The sequence below is a fragment of the Pinus tabuliformis genome, chromosome 2_2, assembly GCF_031772625.1.
Source record: "Pinus tabuliformis cultivar Carrire ecotype Pingquan chromosome 2_2, CPIR1, whole genome shotgun sequence".
Lineage (NCBI taxonomy): Eukaryota > Viridiplantae > Streptophyta > Pinopsida > Pinales > Pinaceae > Pinus > Pinus tabuliformis.
In genome coordinates this window covers 381,216,752-381,242,271 of record NC_142300.1, presented here as the reverse complement: position 1 = coordinate 381,242,271, position 25,520 = coordinate 381,216,752, and the positions used below count along the sequence as shown (strand labels likewise).

General features: G+C 33.3%; 1 protein-coding gene across 2 annotated transcripts; it reads left to right on the top strand.

Annotated features, from left to right (window-relative positions):
* Positions 1–14,717: 14,717 nt before the first annotated feature.
* On the top strand, positions 14,718–19,333 carry LOC149192837 (delta-selinene-like synthase, chloroplastic). Of its 2 annotated transcripts, XM_089406459.1 has the most exons (10): positions 14,718–14,935; positions 15,138–15,325; positions 15,492–15,604; positions 15,864–16,084; positions 16,222–16,319; positions 16,445–16,537; positions 17,460–17,675; positions 17,887–18,025; positions 18,372–18,620; positions 18,724–19,333. In XM_089406459.1, exons 1-10 carry the CDS (start codon positions 14,828–14,830, stop codon positions 19,024–19,026), a joined length of 1,728 nt encoding a protein of 575 aa, XP_089262585.1. In that variant the 5' UTR covers positions 14,718–14,827; the 3' UTR covers positions 19,027–19,333. The 2 variants fall into 2 exon arrangements, with proteins under 2 accessions (XP_089262585.1, XP_089262586.1); XM_089406460.1 differs by lacking the exon at positions 16,445–16,537.
* Positions 19,334–25,520: the final 6,187 nt, after the last annotated feature.

The window sequence follows — 25,520 nt, the reverse complement described above, 5'->3', positions numbered from 1 at the left end:
CATTTGATCTCTAATTTCATTAATAAACTTACAAGCATTGCCTGTTATAATAAGATCATCAAGATATAGAGAAAACATAATAATATACCCCTTTTTATCCATCTTGATATACAAATTAGGGTCACTTTTTCTTTTCATAAAACATTTATGAAGAAAGAAGGAATAAATATTCCCGTACCATGATCTCGGTGCTTGTTTCAGTCCATATAATGCTTTATTTAACTGGAAAACAAGGTGATATTGACCCTTTTTAACACACCCTTTTGGCTAAAGAAGATATACTTATTCTTTTAATTCTCCATTTAGGAAGGAAGACTTAACATATAGTTGATGTAGTTTCCATTTATGTTTCATATATAAAAAATCATCAATCTAATTGTATTTAACGTAGCTATAGGTGCAACAATTTCTTCATAGCCAACTCCATCTTTCTGTGAGTATCATTTTGCAACTAACCTGGCCTTATATTTATCTCTACTTCCATCATCTTTAAATTTACACTTGAACAAACATTTGTATCCTATGGGTAGCTTATTTTCAGGAAATTTTGTTAGTTCCCAAGTATCATTTTTCATTATAGAATCATATTATTCCTTCATTGCATCTCTCCACTCTTTATGTTCATTAGCTTCCTTGAAATTCAAAGGTTCTATGACACTCATAACTTTAGTCATTAAGTCATAATCATTAAATCTTAATGGTGGTTGAGTTTGACGAGATGACCACCTTGGTACTTCATTGCTTTCATTTCTTCTCCTACTTCCCAGTGAATTATCTCTTCCTCTTGGTGTGTTGTGGTTGTTAGAGGTGTCCATGTTGTTGAATTCTTCCTCCTCTTTTTGTTCTTCCTTATCATATGCTTCTTCTATGAAATCATCATACACATAAAGGATATGCCATGTGTCATACTTCTCATTTGTATGGGATTTATTTTCAAGCTCATGAAATAATACATCTCTACTTGCAAATATTTTATGAGTGTAGAGATCAAACCACTTATAAGATTTATGATCACAACAATAACCTATAACAATACACTTGATAACTTTCACATCAATTTTCTTCCTGACTTCTTTTATAACATGAGATAATGCTTTACTAATGAAGATTATCAAATGACTTACTTTTGTTTTATAGCCATAAAATGCTTCGAAAGGAGTCTTATGATCTAAACTTTTAGTTGGACTTATATTTCTTAGGTAAACAATAGTATTAACAACTTCGGCCAAAAAAGAACTGGTAAGATTCTTAACTTTCATCATTCTCTTTGCACAGTCTACCAGGGTTCTGTTCTTCCTTTCACCTACTCCATTTTTCTCTGGAGTATATGGCACTGTATATTGTTATACAATTCCATGGAATTTGAAGTATTTAATAAATTCATTTAAAATTTATTCTCCCCCTTGATATGACTAGAGGATCTTGATATATTTTCATGTTTCCTTTTCAACCATAGTTTTGAACTCCTTAAAATATTCAAATACATCACTCTTCTTTCTCATGAATTATACCCATGCATATTTCGTACCATCATCAATAAATATCAAGAAGTAATATTCTCTACCTAATGATCTAGTCTGTGTAAGACCATATACATATGTATGCACAAGTTCTAGAACATCCCTTTTCCTTTTATCTATATGAGTAGGGAACTCTTCCTTGTGCATCTTCCCAAATGCACACCCTTCATATGTAGAATATTCATTCTTAAGCACTGGAAGCCCTTCTACTATTCCTCGTTTTTGAAGAAGTAATAGACCATGATAATTAATGTGGTGATAACTTTGATGCCAAAGAGATTTTGTTGTCATTGTCGGGGACAACAATGCCTGATTGATTTTGGTTGTCACATTGATCTTATACAATCCTCCAATTCTAACTGTTGTTGGAATGACCTTGAAGTTATACTGCATGTCCTTCACCACACAATGTGAATTTACAAATTCAACCTTCAAGCCCTAATAAGTTATAATAGATACTTATATTAGATTTTTGTTAATACTAGGAATATATAATATACATGCTATAAATATAATCGTAAATCTTACATATCCCTATAGTTGAATCCCTAAAAGTTTCTTCCATTTCTAGGTGATAATTTTTTACAGTAGACGATATAAGGATGGTAATTTAATGACAGATTAAGACAAAAAACATCTCACTAGTAGAAGAAAAAACGTAGATCATAATTAAGTTTTTCTTTATGTTATTATAATGTGTTTATAAGTGGATGGAGTAAGCGCTGAAGAGTGTGTTCGCAACATTAATAATAAAGTAACATGATGTTTGACACTTATAATTAAGATCTAAATCTAAATTGCACATGATGCAAACCATCTAAAATTGAAGGCTTAAATATGTCGCCTTACATCCATTTGAATATGACATGACTATTAATAGATATCGACAACGAAATTATTCAACACCGAAAGCTAAATTGCATGTGATACAAACATTTGAAATTGAAGTCTTAAAATGATGTGACTATGATACCACTATTCTAAATTTCTTGGGATGAAAACCATAGGCTTAAATACAACGATGTGACTATGATACAACTATTTCATGCAAGGATGGAATTTGATGGTCATTTTTCCCGTCATAGGGAAATTTGACCGTATATGACATTTAAAAAAAATTAATGGCCACTTTTCCAGATGGGTTTGGAATGGTGGAAAATGAATTTTTGACGGTTATGAAAACATCCTTAATACACATTCTATTTGCAAATATTTTATTTTCTTAACGATGAAGCATGGTTGGCAACATGGCATCTATGATTCAGGGCTTGAAAATTTATTGAAGAGATAAGTTGTATGGTACAAGCAACGCTAATGAAATAGTCAGTCATCACTGACATGTTGTTGGCTCACGACACAACTTGCGGCCTTAGCTGGAGAAATAAATGCAAAATTTCCCCAAATATTCCAAGGATGACAACTTCATTGTAAATGTAAATGGAGACAGGTCATTGAATGTCATGCCAACCCATCCCATCCCATCCCATCCCATTCTCGTTACATTAATCATGCTATTTCCATTGCACGTTTTTGGATAGCGAGGTTATATTTGCATATTATGCAAGTCAATCCCACAAGGACTTATGATAATCCCCAAGTTGGAAACACAATGAATGCTACTTTTACCGAACGAGGACAGTTTATTAAACGTCAAACATTTTGCATGGATTTTATGCATTTGGGAAATGTTCTATCATTGTTTACACCTAGAAATCTTCCATGGAATTGTTGCTTCTAAGAAGTGCAATGTGACATTCTTGGACTATTTTTTTCTATCAAAACTAAATTAAAATCTAGTGCTATAATGCATAGGTAGTCGATGCTATCGAGACTGCACTGTTATGTAGGAAAACATGTGTTAGTAATTTATGCTACAAAAAAAAAACATCAATTTAATCACAACATTCCCATTCAATGCAACACATACATAACATGCATTTAAGGCCATCACTCCCCTGCTATGTGGATTGGATAATAGATAGTTATAGAGTTTTGTATACAAACAGTTTCTTCATAATCCAAGTTTTTGGTTTGATCTAAGAATGTTGGGTGATTTTACACTTTTACAAGATTTTTCCAAAAATTTTGATCGAAATTCCTCAAAAATTAAAAACTATGTATTTTATAATAAATTCCAACCATTTAAGCATCGTTAAATCCCAACTATCAAAAGGAATACATTAAATCAAGATTCCCAAAAAAATATATAAAAAAAATCGATTTTTATAAAAAAATTCCAACCACTAAAGAAAACTTTAATACATAAATTCCAACCATCATATAAAAATTTAATACAAGATTAGACTAGTTCAAATAAAAATTAATACAAGATTAGATTAATTCAAATAAAATTTAATACAAGATTAGACAAATTCAAATTATAATGAGCATCAAGCGACTGCCCTGTTATCTGTAAGAAGATCCATCAACAATCAAAATCCAGACCCTCTCTTCTTTAAAACATTAATAGTCGTGACTTTATAGCCTTATTCCTAAAAAAAAATCGAGTTTCTATGTGGCTTTATGCCTACCAACAAAATTTTTGGATAATAATAACAACCACCTACTAGATCCTTTTATTGCAAAGAGGAACTATCAGAAATCGAATTCTGAGGTCCTTTCATCCCTCAGGCATTAATGGAAGTCACTTTGCAACCACCTATTAGATCCTCTTATTGCAAAGAGAAACTATTAGAAATCGAAATCTGAGGTCCTTTCATTCCTCGAGAATTAATGGCAGCCACTTTAATTCTGAGGTTCATGCAGGTTGTTTATAAAAACTTCACAAATATGCTTACATTAACTGATGCAACTACTTTGAGCTGTGGGCTTGTTGTGGAATTGATGAATTTAATCATGAATGCAGATATGGTGAAGAAACCTCTGCAATCTACAAAAGGATATATCATTGTAGATAAATTTAGTACAAAAGGAAGAAAAATGCATACTGTAGTGTCTGATTTGAGCGAGGTATTGATAGGGATCCCCAATCCTTTCTTCTATTTATGATTGTTTCTCTTAAGGCATCTGACCTTACTCGATCCCTATTACTCATCTTGGAAGAACCCTTGGCATGCTTTTTATACAATTAGGTATCTGTCACCTCTACCCCTAAAGCTTATGATTTATATATCAATGTTCAGGCTTAAGGTCTTTGAGATCAAGGCATGGCACTGGTCATTCTTCCAAGATTCTTTCTCAGAGATCTAAACCCCAAGGCCTGGAATGCAGTGTCAATCTTTTGAGAAAAAATCATAGTGACCATGTTGTTGCGCGTATTTGTTGAGACATTTGTGGTGGAATACATGGGTGTGGATAGAGTCATTGGGATATTAATTGAATTGGATGTCATCGGGAGAGCTACTAGGTTTGTTGGCAAATATTGAGTTATTACAAGGCTGAATAAGATGTTTGAGGGAGATTTCATGGCGTATGTGGGAGTGGGAAAATACAAGTCCACTAGGCATTTTCTAACCCTCTACAAGGTATGAAATTTGCATACTAGATTTTCTTGTTCTATTGCTAAAGTTGCGTAGTTTTTTTCTGTATGATGTGATTGACCAAGAAAACATACATTCAACGAAATATAGTTTTAGAAAAATGTTACTTTGAAAACATCAACTCAATGACATTTATCTCTCTCCTTAAAAAGGTCCTGAAATACTAGGATATGTCAGGATATTAATCACAAACAGCATCGCTCTTTGTTCAGACGACGTTGTTCATTGTTCAACAGTCAACATAGTCATCTAGTATAAGTAGATAATAAATATCATCTGACATAGTCATTGCTTGTAAATAGCTGAAGATGTCTATAAATTGCAATGTTTAGTAATGAAAGGAGCAAGCTTTGAGTGTCAACTTTGTTCTCTGTTATGGTATTAGAGCGAGAGTGTGAGGGCCCGCTAGTGTAGAGGTTGTAGTAGTAAGGTTGTTTGAAGCCTGTGTGAAGTGTGGTGAAGGCTCGGTTGTATGTATTGATATTTGTTAAGAGAGTCTATTGTGCATAGCTTCATTCATGAGAAGGATACTGTTGTGTGAAAGTTGTTGCTAGTCAATCAAAAATGCAAGCCTGCAGCTGTCTGTTGGAACCGCTGGAAAAATTTTCTTCGTTGTTGTCACCACGTTGCAGAGCGCCTTGCTATATTTACAGTGGTAAAATTATCTGTACTCTTGCCATTCTGCAATATGTGGTTCTTCAATATAAACTATTGTGAAGTATTTTGTTATGATTAAAAAAGGGAGCAGAGCATATTGATGTTATAAAGTGTAATAAGAGCAAGTGGGGTTATAAGGAAAAAAATAAATAAATTGATATTCAAGTCTTTTTGCGGTGGTCTTTATAAGGGTGACCAAGAATATATATATTTTATAACTTGTTTTGAAATGATATTGGAAGAGGAGAGTAAAAGATAGTGTGTGCTTTGAGGAGTGATAAGGTTTTCAATGTAATTTTTTAAGTGGTGAGAGGATTATTAAAAAGAAAAACGTTTTTTAAAGTGAACTTTAATATAAGGAGGTTTTATTCTCTTTATGGTGAAAATTTTGAGATTTTATGATGATTTTTGCTTCATAAGATCACTTTGGATTTGGTGAATTTGGGTGCATTTGGCTTTAGATCTGGTGGATTTGGTTTCATTTTGGTGATTGAAGAAATTTTTTTTTCCATCATGTCATATTTGTTTGTTGATAATTATTTGAATGAATCCACCAAAATGGATGGAGAAAATTAGGTGAATTGGAAATTCAAGTTTTTGACTATTTGAGAAGTTTATAATTTGCGGTCCATTGTGAGGGGGGATGAGCCCAAACCCACTATTGCAGCTTCTATTCCAGATTGGGAGAAAATGGAGGTGAAATAAAAGGTGTTTTTGCATATGTCCGTAAAGGACAACGTTATCCCTCACATCAGAGGTTGCAAGACATCAAAGGAAACATGGGATATGCGGAAGGGTTTATATGAAACAAGAAATACAAACAGAATCTTGTTTTTGAAGACTAAGCTTTTATCTCTAAAAATGGAAGAAAATGAAAATATAAAAAATTTCATATCTCATGTCAAAGATTTAAGTGATAAGTTTGGAGATATTGGTGAAAATGTGTCTAGTACTGACTTGGTCACCATCACATTAAATGGCTTAGTGGAAGATTATCAAATTTTTGTTTCAAGTCTTTCAGCTAGAGAGAAGCCCCCTACATTTGATGAATTAACAAGAATTCTTCTATAAGAGGAGAAGAGGATGAATAGCTTTAATTTGGGCTCCAGTAGTTCAAATTTGGCATTGGTAGCCAAGGGTAAACATCCATACAGAGGCAAGCCATGGGACAAGAACAAAGGAGGAAAGTTCCAAGCAAAACAAAAAGGTATGACATAGTCTAAATTTCCAATCCATGATAAGAGAAACGATGATTGTTATTATTGTGGCAAACCTAAGCATCATTCTAAAGATTGCTATAAAAGGAAATATAATGAGTATAGGCAAAGAAACAGAAGGCATAATGGAAATTTTGTGGACAAAGACACCTCAATCAGTGATGGATTTAAAAATCTTGAATTGTTTGTGTCTGATGCTGCATTGTTTGTGGAAAATGATGATGTGAATGCTTGGTTCATTGATTCTGGGGAATCACTCCATATGCCTTGTAATAAGGAGTGGTTTGATGAATATTATGAAAACATTGATGGAACATATGTTTATCTAGGAGATAATAGATCACTTAAAGTTCAAGGTTATGGAGTAATAAGTGTGAATTTGCCTAATGGACAAGAGAGACATATCCATAATGTGATGTATGCTCTTGTTATCAAAAAAAAATTAATTTATGTTTCTACTATTGCTGACCAAGATTTGAAGGTGGAATTTGTTAAACCATAGTGTGTAGTGAAAGACTTTCAAGATCACTACAAGGTTATTCCCACAGGTACTAAAGTTGGAGCCTTGTATAAGTTGGATGTGACCAAGAAAATTCATCAAGCGTTGGAATCCACAACAATATCAACAGTAGATTTATGGCATCATCTAAATCACAATGATTTAATGCTACTTCAAAAGAACACAATGGTTGAACGTCTTCCTGTCTTAAAGAATGATCATGTTGAATGTGAAGCATGTGTACTTGGCAAGCAACATAGGGAGGAATTTCCTATACATAAAGAAAAAAGGCAAAGGGAAATACTTGAATTAATTCATACTGATGTATGTGGACCTATGCAAACTAGATCTATTGGTGGAGCATGGTATTTTCTTATTTTTATGGATGATAGATCTAGGTATACATGGGTTTATTTCATAAGAAAGAAGAGTGATGTTTTTGAGTAGTTTAAAGAGTTTAAGAGTATGGTGGAAAAACAAACTAGAAATTGCATAAAAATTTTGAGATCTGATGAGGGGGGAGAATATAAATCAAGAGAATTTAATCAATATTGTAAAAGCAATGGGATTCTACAGCAATTCACAGTGCCACATACACCTCAGGAAAATGGAGTTGCTGAGAGGAAAAATAGAACACTAGTTGAATGTGCATGTAGTATGCATCAAGGTAAAAATATTTCTAATGGTTTTTGGGCTGAAGCCATTAATACTATTGTTTATTTGAAGAATAGGAGTCCAACCAAAATTTTAGAGCTTAAAACTCTGTTTAAAGCATTTTATGGGTACAAACCAAAAGTGAGTCATTTACGAGTTTTTGGTCGTAAGGCATTTGCTCATATTCCAAAATATGAAAGAAGAAAACTTGATGCAAAGTCAATTAAGTGCATATTTATTGGTTATTTTGATGATCAGAAGGCATACAAGTTGTTTGATCCCAATACTCATAAATTTCTTGCAAGTAGGGATGTGGTGTTTCATGAGAATGCAAATGAAGGTGATAAAATGAATAATACTAGTGTATGGCATGATATTGATGATTATGTCAAATTAGATACAAGTGTTGAACAAGAACAGGAACAAGCAAAGGAATAGATACAAGTTCAAAACCAAGGAGCATCAATCAGTCATGACACTCCAAGAAGAGGAGAGGAGACTCTGCAAAGCAGAAAGAAAGATGAAAGCAGTAAAACTCCAAGAAGGTCATCACGTAAAAATCAGGTACTTGTAAGGTATACAGACTATGCATTAATGTCTCTTGTTATGAATGTTGTAGAACCTTCAAGCTATGAGGAGGCTAAAGAATATGAAGAATGGAGAGATGAAATGAATGAAGAATATGACTCTATAATGAAGAATGACACACGGGAATTAACATAATTGCCTAAAAACAAAATTTCCATAGGATACAAATGGCTATATAAATCCAAGTTTAATGCTGATGGAAGTATTGATAAGCATAAAGCTAGATTGGTTGCAAAAGGATATTCACAAAAGGAGGGAATTGATTTTAAAGATACTTTTGCACCTGTAGCTAAGTTGAACACAATTAGAATCATGATTGCATTAACTACAAAATATAATTGGAAATGCATCACTTAGATGTCAAATCTGCATTTTTGAATGGTCAGTTAAAAGAAGAAGTTTATTTGCTTCAGCCTAAAGGGTTTGTAAAACAGGGACAAGAGCATCTGGTTTGCATGTTAAAGAAATCTTTATATGGTTTGAAACAAGCACTAAGACCTTGGTATGTGAAAATTGATTCTTTCTTTTATGAGAATGGTTTTATGAGAAGCAAAAATGATCCTAACTTGTACATCAAGGAAGATGAAAGTGGGAATGTTGCTTTAATATATGTATATGTTGATGATCTTATCATAATAGGAAATGCATGCAAGTTGATTGAAGAAATTAAAATTCAGTTGTCATATGTATTTGAGATGAAGGATCTTGGTGAATTGCATTATTGTTTAGATCTTGAAGTTTGGAGGGAATCTGGTAAGACATTAATCACACAAAGCAAATATACAAGGGAAATCCTTAAAATGATCAATATCATTGAGTGCAAGACAATATCTACTCCTTTATAATAGAATGTCAAATTGCGCAGTGATGATGGAACAAAAGAGGTGAATAGAACCTTGTATCGTTAATTGGTGGGAAGTCTGAACTATCTCACCACTACCAGACCAGATATAGCATATTTTGTCAGCATACTTAGTCAGTTCATGGCTAAGCCTTGTGAAAGCCACTAGAAAGCAGCAAAGAAAGTCCTTCAATATCTGAAAGGAACACTTAATTTTGGTATTATGTATACTGATGAATTTGATGTTGAGTTGGAAAGTTATTCCAATTCTGACTGGGCTAGAAATATAGATGATAGGAAATCTACCACTAGATACATGTTCAATATCGGTTCAGGACAAATAGCATGAAGCAGTAAGAAACGACCAACTGTTTCCTTGTCATCCACTGAAGCTGATTATAAAGCATTATGTAGTGCTACTTGTGAAGCAATATGGCTTAGAAGGATACTTGAAGATATTGGAGAAATACAACAAGCACCTACATTAATCAGATGTGACAATCAAAGCACTATCAAATTGGCAAACAATCCTAGATATCATGCAAGGACAAAACACATTGACACACAACATCATTTTGTAAGAGAAAAATTGTAATCAAAAGAAATTGGCTTATCATATTGTAATACAAATGAAAATGTTGCTCATATATTCAGCAAGCCTCCTGGAAAGGCTAAATTTGAAATGTCTAGAAGTAAGTTGTGCATTGTAGAAAATCCAAATTATGTTGTAAGCCTAGCTGAGACTTAGACCAATAGGCAAGTTAGCATGTAGGTCGTGATTAAGGGGAGGTGTCAGGATGTTAATCACAAACGGTGCTGCTCATTGTTCAGAAGGCATCGTTCATTGTTCAAGAGTCAGCGTAGTCAGCTAGTGTCAGTAGATAATAAATATCATTTGGCGCAATTATTGCTCATAAGATGAATTTACAGCTAAATAAGAGTATATCATAGAAATGTGTTATACAGCGTAGGAGAGCAAATTGCCTCATACAGTCCAATAGCATAGTCGATATGTGTATGCAAACCAGAGGAAAACGAGCTAAGTTTAATCTGAAAATCAATATATACAACATAACTGAGGCGCGAGCGCTCTCCGAGTGTTGAGCAGCAGGCACCAGGAAGAAATAACAGTAGTGTATTACTATGAAAATAGATAGAGAAGTGGTACAGTCGAATATAGAAGTCAAACCCAGAATGGTTGTGAGCCTATATAGCCGAAAGTACTACCAAAAACGGTAGTACAGGTTATATAAGGAGAAGCATAGGCTAGTCTATGGCATGTAGAGAATGGCGATACAAAGAGAGGGCACATATGGAGGCTGAAAAGACACGCGGCTACCCTGCATGAAGGATTACAGAGAGACAGATAACGAGCTCATGCCATAGAAAGACAGGTGTCTTGAAAGAGAAACGATGAAAATGGGCGGGATAGGTGAACACGTATCTCGTCCAGGAGACTCGAGACAACAATGGTCGCAGAGCGAAGAGCATAGGATGGAAAAACGGTCAAATCATACCTGATTGGTCTCCCCACTGACTCACCACACGACGCTCCGCCTCTCATCACCTCCTGCTTCTGCTCCGTCTCGGTCCCCATCTCCACTTATCTTCATCCTTGTCATGGAATCCCTGAGCTTACACATTAAGATCGCGGTTCAACAAGCGAGACTTAAGCCTCTTCCCATAAGCAAGCATAATTACATGTCTCACTCTCTTTTTGTCGATGATATTCTTCTATCAGCGATTTTGTGCAGATCTACGTGGCTGTGTATCTTTGAAATTCTAGAGAGATTCCAAAAAGCCACCGGAATGCATATCGACGATCTAAAATCTTCTTTCCATGTCGCTGATGAAAATGTTGATACTATCACTTATATTACATAACTTTTCCATATCAAGGCATTTCCTTTTAAGAAGGGTTTCAAATACCTTGGTTTCTCTTTGAAACCTGTGTGCTACAGAGTGGTTGATTTGTCATGGATACTGGATCGGTTCTACAACAAAATTTCTTCTTGGGAGTTTAGATGTTTATCAATTGTGGGTCGTGCCATCTTTACCCAATCCGTGCTGGTACAAATCATGATTTATTGCGCCCTTCTTTTCTATATCCCCCCTCGCCATTATCAACAAATTAAACACGATGATCGCCAATTTCATTTAGGGTGGACAGAAAGAGAAGAATAAAATCCATCTCAGCAAGCTGTCGATGTTGTCCCGCCCAAATACATGGGGGTTGGGGCATATTGGATTTACACTCCACAAGAGCGCTTCTATGCAAAACTATGTGGAATGCGATAATGGGAGAGTCCAGCTGGAGTAAATCTGTAAGGGTGAAATACATGGACTACCGCGACATTACTTATTGGTTCAGACAGCGCTCCATTGGGTCCGCTAATGGCTCAATCATTTGGAGAGGATTTAAAAAATTGGAGCTGTTTTTCCGGAAAAAATTTCATATGGAAATTCCAAACATGATCCAACATTATTATGGATTTAGATGAGTTCGTAGGTTCAGGTGAGCCGATCCACTTCTCCCAACATCTCCTGAGATACCTTCATTGCAAGGGACATTATTTTTGGGCCAGTGTTATTAAAAAATGGGATGGCGCCATCCCTATATGGAAATCTGTTTTTGATTTACAATTGACCGGTGTACTTGCGGGCAAATGGAACAACATCACTCTTTCATTACAATCGCGTGGTCTTTATCGTTCTTTGGATAGGGATGGCATCATTTGGAAAGGTCTCGGGGATCCTCGGCTATATGTGCAAGGCATATATACCTCTAGATTTTACTAACAGAATCCGATACATCTGATCTTATCTTTCCGCCAATTTTCTAGAAATTTGGATGCCCTATTAAAATCAATATTTTTGCCTTGGTGGTATTTCATAACCAGAATCTCACTTGGGAGAATCTCCAGACCTGCTATTCGTTCTCTTCTCAAATCAAATGCCCTCATATTCTCATTGCTGTAATTTTTATGATGATTTTGGATGAACATAATAAATATAGAGCTTGTTTTTCGTGCTGGAAAAAAACTATGATACTGTTATTAACCGATCCTGCCAACGAAATTATTCAACACCTTCCGACTCCTGTCCATACGAATCAGTTGGGTAAATTTTAACGTATTCAAGAGACAGACGTGTTTGGTGAACCAACTATATAATCAATAATCGCTGAGAACGCTTTAAATCGTATTGCAGAGAACGTACAATTATTATATTATTCAACACCTTCCGACTCCTGTCCATACGAATCGGTTGGGCAAATTTTAACGTATTGAAGAAACACACGTGTTTGGTGAACGTATTGAAGGACGCTTTAAATCGTATTGCAGAGAACGTACAATTATTGTTTATAAGGCATTAAATGTGCCGGGTTGTATATGTGATATACAGCCTAGCTCATTTACTGCCCTCTGACATGCTACTTATTTTCAGCCCACAACATTCAAACCACCCGCGTCTCATGTTAAATTTGGTCATATCATTGTAAATGGGAACATCATGCATGTGGAGATTACATGGGAGAGTGTGACGTCAGTGGAGATTACGTGGGAGAGTGTGACGTAAGAAGGTTTTTATTTTACCACACTAGCTCAGCACATTAAAGTTTACCCAATTGGTGTGCGTTAAATAATTTCGTTGTGAGGAGCAGTATTATAATCACACGGCTGTCATCATATCTTCAATTTTAGATGGAGTTGTCTAATCAGTCGGAGGAATTGTTTAGACGGTTAAAAGTGACTTGAATGGGTAAAAAATTTCAAAAAATCTTATAGAAGTAATGTTTGAATCATGTTTTTGCTGGTAAAAATCTATTCAACACCATGAAAAACATCTGCTAAAATTTTAAAATTTAACAATTATAACTTAAATCAAAAATTTCAATAAATTACCGGCAACTCCTCCGCCAAGATTGTCCAGCGAAAATAAAATAAATCGTATTGCAGACAGCGTACAATAATGGTCGGCACTTAAACCACCTCGCATCTCCGTTAAATTTGGTCATATCATTGTCAGCGAGAACATCATGCATGTGGAGATTACATGTGAGAGTGTGACGTAAGTGGAGATTACGCGGGAGAGTGTGACGTAAGAAGGTTTTTATTTTACCACACTTCCTCACCACATTAAAGTTTACTCACTCGGTACCTAATCAGCGGGTGTTAAATAATTTCGTTGTCAGCATCTGTTCATAGTAGTATTATAGTCACATGGCTATCGTCATATCTTCAATTTTAGATGCTTTGTATCGCAGGCCTGAATTGATTGATTGACCGTTGAAGTCGAAGGGTGCATAAATGAATAGCTCTAGTTTAATTCGTTATAACTTTTTGAAAATAATAATTTTTTTTTAGATTTTCAAAAAAATTTTGGAAATTTAAATTGTAATTATCTAGTTTCAAGTTTTTGACTGTTCTAGACAATATTTAAATACCTTGGTTAGTTTATTTCTAGGTCTCCATACCTTGGATAATCAAACAAAAACTCAAATCATAATTTCACCAAAAACCCAATTGGCAGATAATAACTTCCGCCCTTTTAGCGTTATTATTAAAATGCATCTTTCAAGTAGAGGTAATGGGTTTCAATACTAGCAAATTTCAGAGGGTACGTTCATAATTTCACCAAAAACCCAATTGGCAGATAATAACTTCCGCCCTTTTAGCGTTATTATTAAAATGCATCTTTCAATTAGAGGTAATGGGTTTCAATACTAGCAAATTTCAGAGGGTACGTATGTCAGTATCGTCTAGTTTATGACTTTTAACTTATTCTAATATAGAATAACAATATTAAAATGTATTTTATCTTTATATCGCACTTGCTGTCACAGCATGTAAATATTAAAATGTATTTTCTCTTTATATCGCACTCGCTTACTTGGTACTCTGACTCATCTGACTCTAGCATGCAAATATTAAAATGCATTTTATAGGTATCAAATTTGTTTTCGCAGTTCAAATTGGCTGGAATCTAGTTATTTTTTTAAACAAATTTAAAACGGGATTGATTGAATCCTTTTTGACTGTGGAAAACTTAAACAGTATAACTTAGATCGCAAAGCTTAACACTGTAACTATAACATGGATTTTAACAATATCCTACAGAACTTTCCATTGTTTTCGGGGCACTATATCTTTATATCGAACTCGCCTACTTTATAACTCTAGTCATTCGGAGCATACAAATATTAAAATACATTTTATCCTTAATTCGTACTCCAAGAATTATATATAAGCAACCCGCGAGTGCATATTCATCAAATAAATATCATAGCAGCAGAGGGTAGTGCTATAATACGCAAATCATCAGGTTATTGAGTAGAATTTGCCGACGTGATGGCTGAGATTTTTGAATCTGTTTCTGCCATCCCTCGACGCACTGCCAATCATCACGGAAATGTGTGGGACGACGATCTCATACTATCTCTCAACTCGCCCTACGGAGTATATTTTCAATCTTTTCCGTCAGTTTATCATGGCGTAATCTGCTCTTTGTTTCTTTAGTTTTTCTATTTGCTGTTAGCATTAATGTATATTTTTAAAAGTTTTTTGTTTGCTGTTATACATATTTTAAGTTTTCCGTTCGCTGTTAACATTAATGTACCTCTCTCTCTGTATATATTTAATTGCATTGCACTGTAATTAGGGACCTGCTTATTATGAACAAGTCAAAAGGCTCGTTGATGAGATCAAGCGTTTACTTCTGAAGGAAATGGACGATAGCAATCAAGATTTAATCAAACGTATTCAGATGATTGATATATTGCAGTGCCTTGGAATTGATCGACATTTTCATCCTGAACTAGAAATAGCTGCTTTAGACTACGTTTACAGGTTAGGAACTTCTACACATGTGAATGAATGAATATATCTATATATATATATATATATAACTAACTCAGATATATATATATCTATATATATATATATATATATATATATATATATATATATGCACATGGTTTTTGTTGGCCGTTCGTGATTATTCCATGGTTGACAGATGTTGGAACGAAGGAGGTATCGGAGTGGGATCAAAAGATTCCTGCAAAGACCTTAACGCTACAGCGTTAGGATTTCGTGCTCTCCGACTGCATCGATATAACGTGTCTTCAGGTGGTAGCTGCAGTTGCTTTTCGACTTTATGTTAAGCTATAATATACCCTCAAGATAGTTGAGCAGTACCAATTGAAATATTTGTAATTGTTGTTGGATTGGTGTTTGCTTCGTGGGTCATAAAAAACCATTGGTGGAATTTCCCACAAAGTTTTATGTTTACTTCACAAAGGTTTCTGTTTCATTCAATTGTTATATTATTCACCCACAAAGTGTTTTTTCGTTTAAATCGATTTTTATATAATTCAGCTTTGAACAGGTGTCTTGGAGAATTTCAAGGATGAAAACGGGAAGTTCTTCTGCAGTTTCACTGGAGATAAACAAGTTAGAAGCATGTTGTCGTTACTTCGAGCTTCAGAAATTTCATTTCCTGGAGAAAAAGTAATGGAAGAGGCGAAGGCATTCACAAGAGAATATCTAAACGGAGTTGTAGCTGGAGGCGGGGAAGTGACCGGGGTAGATCAGAGTCTTTTGGAAGAGGTAAACAGTAAGCGCATTTTGAAAGTGTTACCTTAAAAAGAGATGCCGTCCATGGTTTTTTTAAAGTGTTACGTAAATTTAGAAAAAGGATGGTGTGCATGGTTTATAAAGGATTTGACTTGATCACTGTTATTTAGGTGAAGTACGCATTGGAGTTTCCATGGTATTGCAGTGTGCCCAGATGGGAGGCCAGGAGCTTTATTGAAATATATGGACAGAACCGCTCGTGGCTCAAGTGCGTGCCGTCTTAATGATATAGATTTGCTTTATCTTCAAATTTGCAAAATTGTCTATTTGCTTTATCTTCAAATTTCGAAAATTGTAGTTGCATACTAAATTCCTTTGCCTTTCTTTTTAAAGGTCAAATATCAACCAAAAAGTTCTAGAGTTGGCCAAGTTGGACTTCAATATTCTGCAATGCATACATCAGAAAGAGATACAGTCTATTACAAGGTCATAACCGGTACTTGCCATTTTCAGAGTTGGGTTTTTTTTACAGTTCCATATACATTATCAAAAATTCAAAATGTTTACACATCACTTTGTTTAATGTTTACTATAAAAATATAGTTACTTATTGAATGTGCTGAGAATGCTCAGTTCGTCTGAGATTGCGCCATTTTCATTTATTTATTTATTTTTATCTTAGTGATAGTTAGCTTACAATGGGTCAAAAACATTATCATTTAAATCCAAAATTATTAATAATATAAACAATAAATTATAATGCTCTTTCATCAAACTAAAAATAATATTATTTTTTAATAATATTTAAATAATAAATGTTTTTGATAATAAATTATCATAATTCAGTTGTCAAAGACAATTATTTCTTGCTGTAATTTGCAAATTGTTATTCAAGGAAAACCACTTTACATGAAATAACTAATTGATAGTCCCTAAAAAAACAAACTAACTATTAAAGTATTTCTTTACATACTAGAAAAACAAACTCTTAATCAAACAAAAGTAATTTTAAAACAAAAGTAATTTTAAAACTTACTCCACCCACATATATATTTCTTTCTACCTACCCAAACTCACAAAATATCTATTAATTATTTAATTAGAATGTACTCCTTTCTACCAGCCCAGATTCACAAAATATCTATTAGTTATTTAATTGGTTTGTATTTCCTGTGGCGGACTTGCAGGTTTGGAAAGGATATTTAGATTTAATAGAAATTTACACTATTTTAAGAACAGTATTTTATGTGGAGTAAATTATATATATATATATCACGCTTCTCATTCCTAAAAAATACGGTGGTATTAAAATAAAATTACCTAATATTATATAGAAAGATATGCTAATTGACAATCTTGGAGATATGATCATAAATGACGTTCTGCACTACTATTATGTCCTGCGTAGGTGGTGGAGAGGCTCAGAAATTGCGCAGCTCAATTTCTATCGGAAGCGTCACGTGGAATTTTACTTTTGGGCTGTTACATGCATTTTCGAGCCCGAGTTTTGTCACAGCAGAGTTGCCTTCGCAAAACTTTGTGTCGTCGCAGCCGTTTTAGATGACCTCTATGACACTCACGGAATGTTGGACGAACTAAAAACCGTGTCGGAGGCAGTGAGACGGTGAATTTCAATTTATTCCCAGCTATTTTATTCATATTATTGCTATTTTATTTATTCCCAGCTTCTCAACCTATTCCAATCATATATTATTGCTATTTTATTTATTCCCAGCTTCTCAGCCTACTCCACGATTTTGTGCATATTGCTATTTGATTTATTCCCAGCTTCTCAGCCTATTCCAATCATATATTATTGTTTGCGTCATTTTCAGATGGAATTCTTCATTAACAGATGAACTTCCGGACAACATAAAAATTGCATTCCAGTTTTTCTTTAGCACAGCGAATGAATTGGCTGTTGAGGTCGCAAAAGAGCAAGGGCGAGATATGACATCCATATTAAAGGATAACGTATGTGTTTTGGATGATCTGTGATTTTATAGATGGATTATCTGTGTTTTTGGAAACGTATGTGTTTTGGATGATCTGTGATTTTATAGATGGATTATCTGTGTTTTTGGAATATCATTATTTTAATGGGATGCTATTATTATCATCACCTTACTTCCATGGTTGTCCTAAGAATGCAATTTACTGTGAAAAGGCCATGAAATTTGTCATTTGAAATTATATATTTTTAATTTTATTATGAAATTTGTCATTTGAACTAATATATTTTTAATTTTATTATTCTTCATTTAGAGAGAAAAGGGGAGACTTTAAGCATTTAATGTACTTTTACTTTTTCAATGATCAGTGGCAGCGATATCTTGAGTCTTATCTGCAAGAAGCGGAATGGATAGCGACTGGTCATGTGCCCACGTTGAATGAGTACATAAAGAATGCTCGCGCTAGCTCAGGGATGTGCATTCTAAATTTGTTTCCCCTTCTGTTGATGGGTCAACTTCTCCCGAACAACATTCTGGAGCAAATACATTCTCCATCCAAGATGCAGGAGCTCTCAGAATTGACGATCAGGCTCGTCGACGACTTAACAGATTTCGAGGTATTTGGCATCTAATTTTACATTTATTTAAGCCCGTTTAAACAAGTTCGGATGCACAAACTTCTGTGCAAAATACTGATTTTTTTCACAAATTGCAATGAAGGACGAGAAGCAACGCGGGGAGATAGCTTCAATTATAGAGTGTTACATGAAAGAAAACCCTGATTCTACCGTGGAAAACGCTTTAAATCACATCAAGGACATCCTTCGTCTCTCGCTTGAGGAATTGAATGGGGAGTTTCTCAAGGAGGACAGTGTACCGTTGTGTTGCAAGAAGTTCACTTTCAATATAACACGAGGCCTTCAATTTCTGTTCAGATACGGAGACGGCATATCGGTATCTAACAAGGAATTAAAGGAGCAGATATTCAAAATTCTCGTCGACCAAGTCCCAATTGAGGAATAATGACGACCCGGTTACTACCTGTGTGTATTAATTATGTTTTTGAATGTTTTATGCTTATTAAGTGCGTATGGCCATAGGGACGTGGATTAAATAAGCGGCCGGATAGAGAACAAAAAAGTTTATGGACGTAGTTCCGCTAAGTTCTGCCAAATTGCGTGTGGAAATTGTTCGCCGACAAATTCCAAAATATCACGTACGGCAATTACAATTATCACCTGATCATCGCTACTACTACTATATTTTCATATGTTTTATTATATTGAATTGTATTTTATATTTGTTTAATTAATGAGTTTGACTTTCATCATCTCGTGCTTTGCATAATGTTAATGGTATTATTTCGATATATATTTTTGTAAATTTAATTATTAATAATTATTATGTGAATGGTAGATATTTGATTTTCATTTAATATTTTAAAATATTTATAATTATTTTTGTTTTTCTAATTAAAATAATTAATTAAAAAAAATTATTGAAAGAGAATAAATTTCAATAGTTAAAAATTTTGTTGCATGTGTTTTTGTCAATAAGCATGTTATCAATAAAATAAAAATTATTAAGTAGATGATATGAATTTAAACTTTATAGAATATTTTTAATAGTATAAACAAATTAAAGGCTAAGAGAATATATATATATATATATATATATATATAGTATTGTGATCTAGAGGAACTAGCTCTAGTAGCAATAGTGGATTTGAACCAACATCTTTCAACTTTCAATGATTTCACATGTCTCAGATTATCAATCTAAGATTAAGAGTTATTTCCAATGTAGTTATGCATTTTTTGCCGTTAAAATAAATTCATTAATTAAAAAAAATGTCATATGAAATTAGTTATAGTATTTTGGGCAATATGGTATTGATAAGCTATGATATTGGTGGTAATGCAAAAACTTATATTAAGAATCTCCATGATAAAGTATAGGTAAATCTCTATAGTTAAGAATCTTGTTACATGCTTTATCAAAATGTACATATGTTGCATTTATTAATCTTTCTAATTCAAATTATTTTAAATAACGTTATAATTTAATTAATATTAGATTTTTTTTTAATTTTAACAACTTGAGACTTACCATAAAACAAGTGTGAATTGCATAAATTTTGGTGGGTAGTAACTCCTTGCAAGTATATTTATTTACACATTTTTCTTATCTATTTGTTATGCAACCACTTGCTTAAATTATGGTGGCCAGCAACCAATGGTAAATAGGTTATTTACATGAGTATTCAAGCTATTTTTAAGGATTTTAATTTTTGGTAGTTTTTCTATGAAGCTTAATAATAAAAAATCATTGCAAAACTATCGAAAAATAATGCCATAAATATTGCAACTATACGAGAAAATTTATGGCAGAAAAATATGAGCAATTATCCACATGCCATTGTTTTGTGCAAAGGCTAAAATAAGGCCTTCAAATTATAGTCCAATCGTGTTTGTTAAATAATTTTTTAATGATATTGAAAATTAAATATTTTTGTTTTAAATTATGCATTATAAGTTGCATGGTCAATGTTTAATGATATTGAAAATTAAATATTTTTGTTTTAAATTATTCATTATAAGTTGCATGGTCAATGTTAAACTAACAGTGGTCAATAGTAAAATTGATTCCTTGGACTAATAATGGCCAATAGGCAAATAGAATCTATAGTTTTACTCATATGTAAGTGTTGAGGAAAACATATAGGTGTAGTTTAACTTATAAACGAAATAACATTTTTCATGGGAATCCTACCATACAATTTCAGGCAAGTTTGTGATATTTTGTTGTTTAAAAAATATTATTAAATGCATAAATGGATACAACACCCTGAAAAATCTTTAGGACACTAAAATTCTATTAAACTTAAATTTTTAAAAATATCTATTGGATTTTGATTAAACAAGAGGTCTCTACTATGTGAGAAAATTATATGATAGGTCTAGTTGTACTAACTTCACAAATTTCTCTAGAGTTACATGTATACTACCCAATAAGTGGTTTAGAGCAAGAATCATTTTTTCTAGCTATTGGAGGTGGCCAATGGATTTCAAGATTTTTCCACTAAGATTATAATTATTTTGTTTAAATATTTTATATGTATACTACCCAACAAGTGGTTTAGAGCAAGATTCATTTTTTCTAGCTATTGGAGGTGGCCAATGGATTTCAAGATTTTTCCACAAAGATTATAATTATTTTGTTTAAATATTTTATATGTATACTACCCAATAAGTGGTTTAGAGCAAGATTCATTTTTTTCTAGCTATCGGAGGTGGCCAATGAATTTCAAGATTTTTCCACAGAGATTATACTTATTTTGTTTAAATATTTTATTCTTTTTATGATGACGTTGATATTGAGGTGATCTATTTAGAAGGGATCCTAGAAGTGGGATTTTTTGAACTAGAGAGATCTTTGCTATTCTCAATAGAAAATCATGCTACAAGATGTTTTGTGACCTACTAAAAGACAAACCTAAATGGGCCATGGTTGAAGAAAAGTTTCATGTTCAACCCAAAATGGTTAAGAAATCTTCACTGGCCAAGAGAAGAAAATTTGAAGGCATTCTAATGATCACCATCTTCTACTTGAAACAATATCTTGCCCTACAAACAATATAACATGTGACAAATCTGCTAATCTACCACCAACACTGCAAACAATTCCCATGTGTTGTTTGAAATGCATTTGGTACAAAAAAACATAAGGAATATCTCACAGGAGTGTCATTCACTGTAACTTGAAGCACTATTGTCCGACATGAGGTATGTGCCTTCTGAGCTAGTTATATGATAGGTCTGGTTGTAGTAACTGCACACATTTCCAAAGGGTTACATGTATACTACCTCATAACTTCTTCTGAGCAAGATTTAATTTTTCTAGGTGTTGGGGAGGTGGCCAAAGGATTTGGGGATTCTTCCACATAGATTATAATTATTCTTTTTATGATGACATTGAAATTGAGATGATTACTTTAGAAGGGATCATTGAAGTGGACATTCAGAACCTGAGAAATATTTTATCTTCTCAATAGAAAGACATGCTACAAGATGTTTTGTGACATGCTAAAAGACAAACCAGATTGGCCATGGTTGAAGCAACATTTCATGTTCTGCCCCAAAATAGTTAAGAAATGAACACGAGCTAGAAAAAAAAAATTATGAAGGCATTTGACTAATCACCATCTTCTACTTGAAACACAATCTAACACCACAAACAATATGACATGTGACAAATCTGTCAATTTGCCACCAATGCTGCAAACAATTCCAATGTGTCATTTAAAATGCATCTACTACAAAAAAACACAAGGAATATCTCACAAGTGATTTCATTCACTGTAACTTGAAGCATTGTTGTCCGGCATGGACTCTCAAATTCTTCATTTTCATTCACGATACATATACTAAAGAACAAATCTTGCAAAGGTAAACAACAATTCCTCGAGTTAAAGTATAGATTGTCATGTGGAATTTTTCATAGTATCCTATAATCATTATGGATAAGTCCTCCATTTAAAAGCCTTGTTGTCATATTGCAACATCGAAAATACAAAAATATTTTGTTACACTTATGGAGACGACCGTCCTCAATTTCTTAAAAGGTCTATGTTCACCCATTTTAACTACATGGTAATAAAAAATTATATTCATAATTAAATAATCATTTATTGATATCTCTTACTTTTATTAAAATAATATTTTAGTTTTTTAAAACTTTATAATTATGGTCAATTTTTTTTAACATAGTAAATTGGAATGATGATATGTTTTAAGGCCATAATCATGTGTTTCTGATCTACGATCCTTATAAAATCTATAATAGTCTTATGAGTATGGATCTTCGGTATCCATATTATTTGGAACTGGGAAAAGATAGTCATCAAGACATACACCCGTGATTGTTCGTGTCATGAGTGGATGCCGTGATTGTTCGTGTCATGAGTGGATGATCAAACTGTGCAACTCTTAATAGTTCATATTTAATGTTCATAATGAATTGTTCACCTTTGTAGGTCCATTTTACCCTTGGCATAAGCCTCCTTACCAAATTTTTGGTGTCTCCACATATTGCTATTTTCCCCTTTTTCTTACTAATGTTAAGAACATAGAGTAATGTTCCCATGATATGGTCCAAAACTAATGTCACAATAACATAATCCAGAAATATTATAGTCAATATGCATATATCTCAGATCTATGTTGATCCTTTCTTCTGCTTTTGTTGAGTCATGCTTTTATTTTTTTTTCCATTTCCACAATATTTGCATTTGGAGAGGCGGTGATTTAATTTCTTTAATTAAATCCAGCGAAACAAAGTTAAATAAGAAAGAGATTTCCACAAAAATATTAACAGGAAGCTACTAATTCTAGTATAAAATCCGATGATTGTAATATCAAATTTGAGTGTAATTTTTTAACAATCTGAATGAGAAACTAGATTATAGTGATAGAGTTGGTGAATAGAAGATATTTCGAATGATTGAGAAGGTTTAATGATAACCTCTCCACCCAAGTTCTAGTCACATGAAACACAATTATATCATATGTTTGAAAACGCAACTATGATATATATAATTTGACATATGTAGGGTGCTTCTTTTAGGGTTTCACACCCTTAAAAAAAAAGAGTCAGTGAAAAATCATCATTGTCACAAGTGCAACAATTTCATTGTATGCTTGCCGCAACTTAAACAATTAATTATAAAGTGTGTGAAAGTCCGCATTGGAAAACCAGAAGAACGTCATGTGAAACAAGAAATTCCAGTGAAATAAACGTCCTGTGGTGAAATCTCAGGAAAAGTACATTTGTGTAACTGGCGTGCTCTATTGGGGAAGAAGACGACCCAGAGCCCATAGAGATTTTGTCCCTGGGAGCCCAAACCGACTTGATTCCACGGCCTTTCCAACAGACTCATCTCGTCACTGTAAACTGGTATTAAACAATCCAAACTCGATTCAGTCACTGGATATTGATTGCAATTGAAAATGAAACTCGGGCCGGAAATAGAAAACGGTTTTTCCCGGGCAGTGATCTTCCCGGGCGAATTTTCCGCTGTGTAGAGTACTCCTATACTGCCCCAGGGTTGGAATTTGACGGGCAAAATGCCCGTCACAAGGCATTTTGACCATATTTCACGTTTAAAGTTTTTTAAAAACCGTTTTTTGTGATAGGTTTTCAAAATTATAGAACGTATTTTTGACTGTTCACTTTTTTAAAAAATGTCATTACTACCCTCTCAAACAATAGTCTTGCAATCTAATCCTCGTAATATATTTTATTGACCGGTCAATAAAGAAGTGCGGTAATATTTGGAATTGGTTCTATAATATTTGTTTTTATTGAAATAAATTAATTTTATGTTATTTAAAGTTGTAGGTGTATATTTGATAGCACTTATTTAGTCGTAATATATTCTATTGAGTGACTAATAATTAAGTAGCATAATAATTAAATTCATGTGGTTTATATTTAAATAAATTAAGTTTGTTGGATTTACTAAAAATTTGAAATTCACTTCGATTTCATGATATTATGATGCTGGAGAGGATGGAGTGATTAATAATTAAGTAGGGTAATATTTGGAATTTATATTATAATATTTGTTTTTATTTAAATAAATTAAATTCATGTTGTTTATATTTAAACAAATTAAGTTTGTTGGGTTTATTAAAAACTTGAATTTCACCTCCATTTCATGATATTGTGATGGTGGAGAGGATGGGTACTTTGAGGATAGTTTTTAGTCCACTCCAAAGTTTTTGAGATGGCAATTTCTTTTTGGAAAGTTTTTTTGTTTACATTGGTGGAAGAAATTTATTTGTTTTTATTGAAATTGCAACATTTAAATTATGTAATAGAAATCCAAATCGAGAAATTGAAATAGGAGTAGATTCATTGCAATAACAATGAGTTGTGTGTGAGTAAACTATATTTCTAGATTTACTCATAATTTTTGTATCATGTGTTTGGGAAAAGCACTGAATTTGGATGGTTTGGGAGTTGTGGATCCCATTTATGAGTAAAACAACTTTTATGATTCAACAAATCATTTAGTTAGGGTCATGTTGTTTCTTTCTTATTATAAATATGTGAGAAAAATTAACACAATTGTGTGATTGAAAAGTATTTTTTTAATTAAGCTTTTATTAATGAAAAGTCGATTTATTATCAAAACATTTTGATTAGAAAACAAAATTTTAAACATAACTTTCCTGGACTGTCAATCTAAAAACCTAAAACATAAAAAAAAAATAAGATTATTGGACTAGTAATGAAAAATCCAAATTCCAACCCTATTTCCCCGGAAGTTCCTATTTCTACTTCTATTAGTCCATTAATGCGCCCTGACATGCGCTCTCGATAGCCAGATATAACCATATATAACACGCGCGGTGATGACTAGAGAAAAAAAAATAACGGCGTATTATATCGGGCTATCAAAGGCGCATGTCAAGGCACATTAATGGACTAATAAAAGTGAAAATAAGAACTTC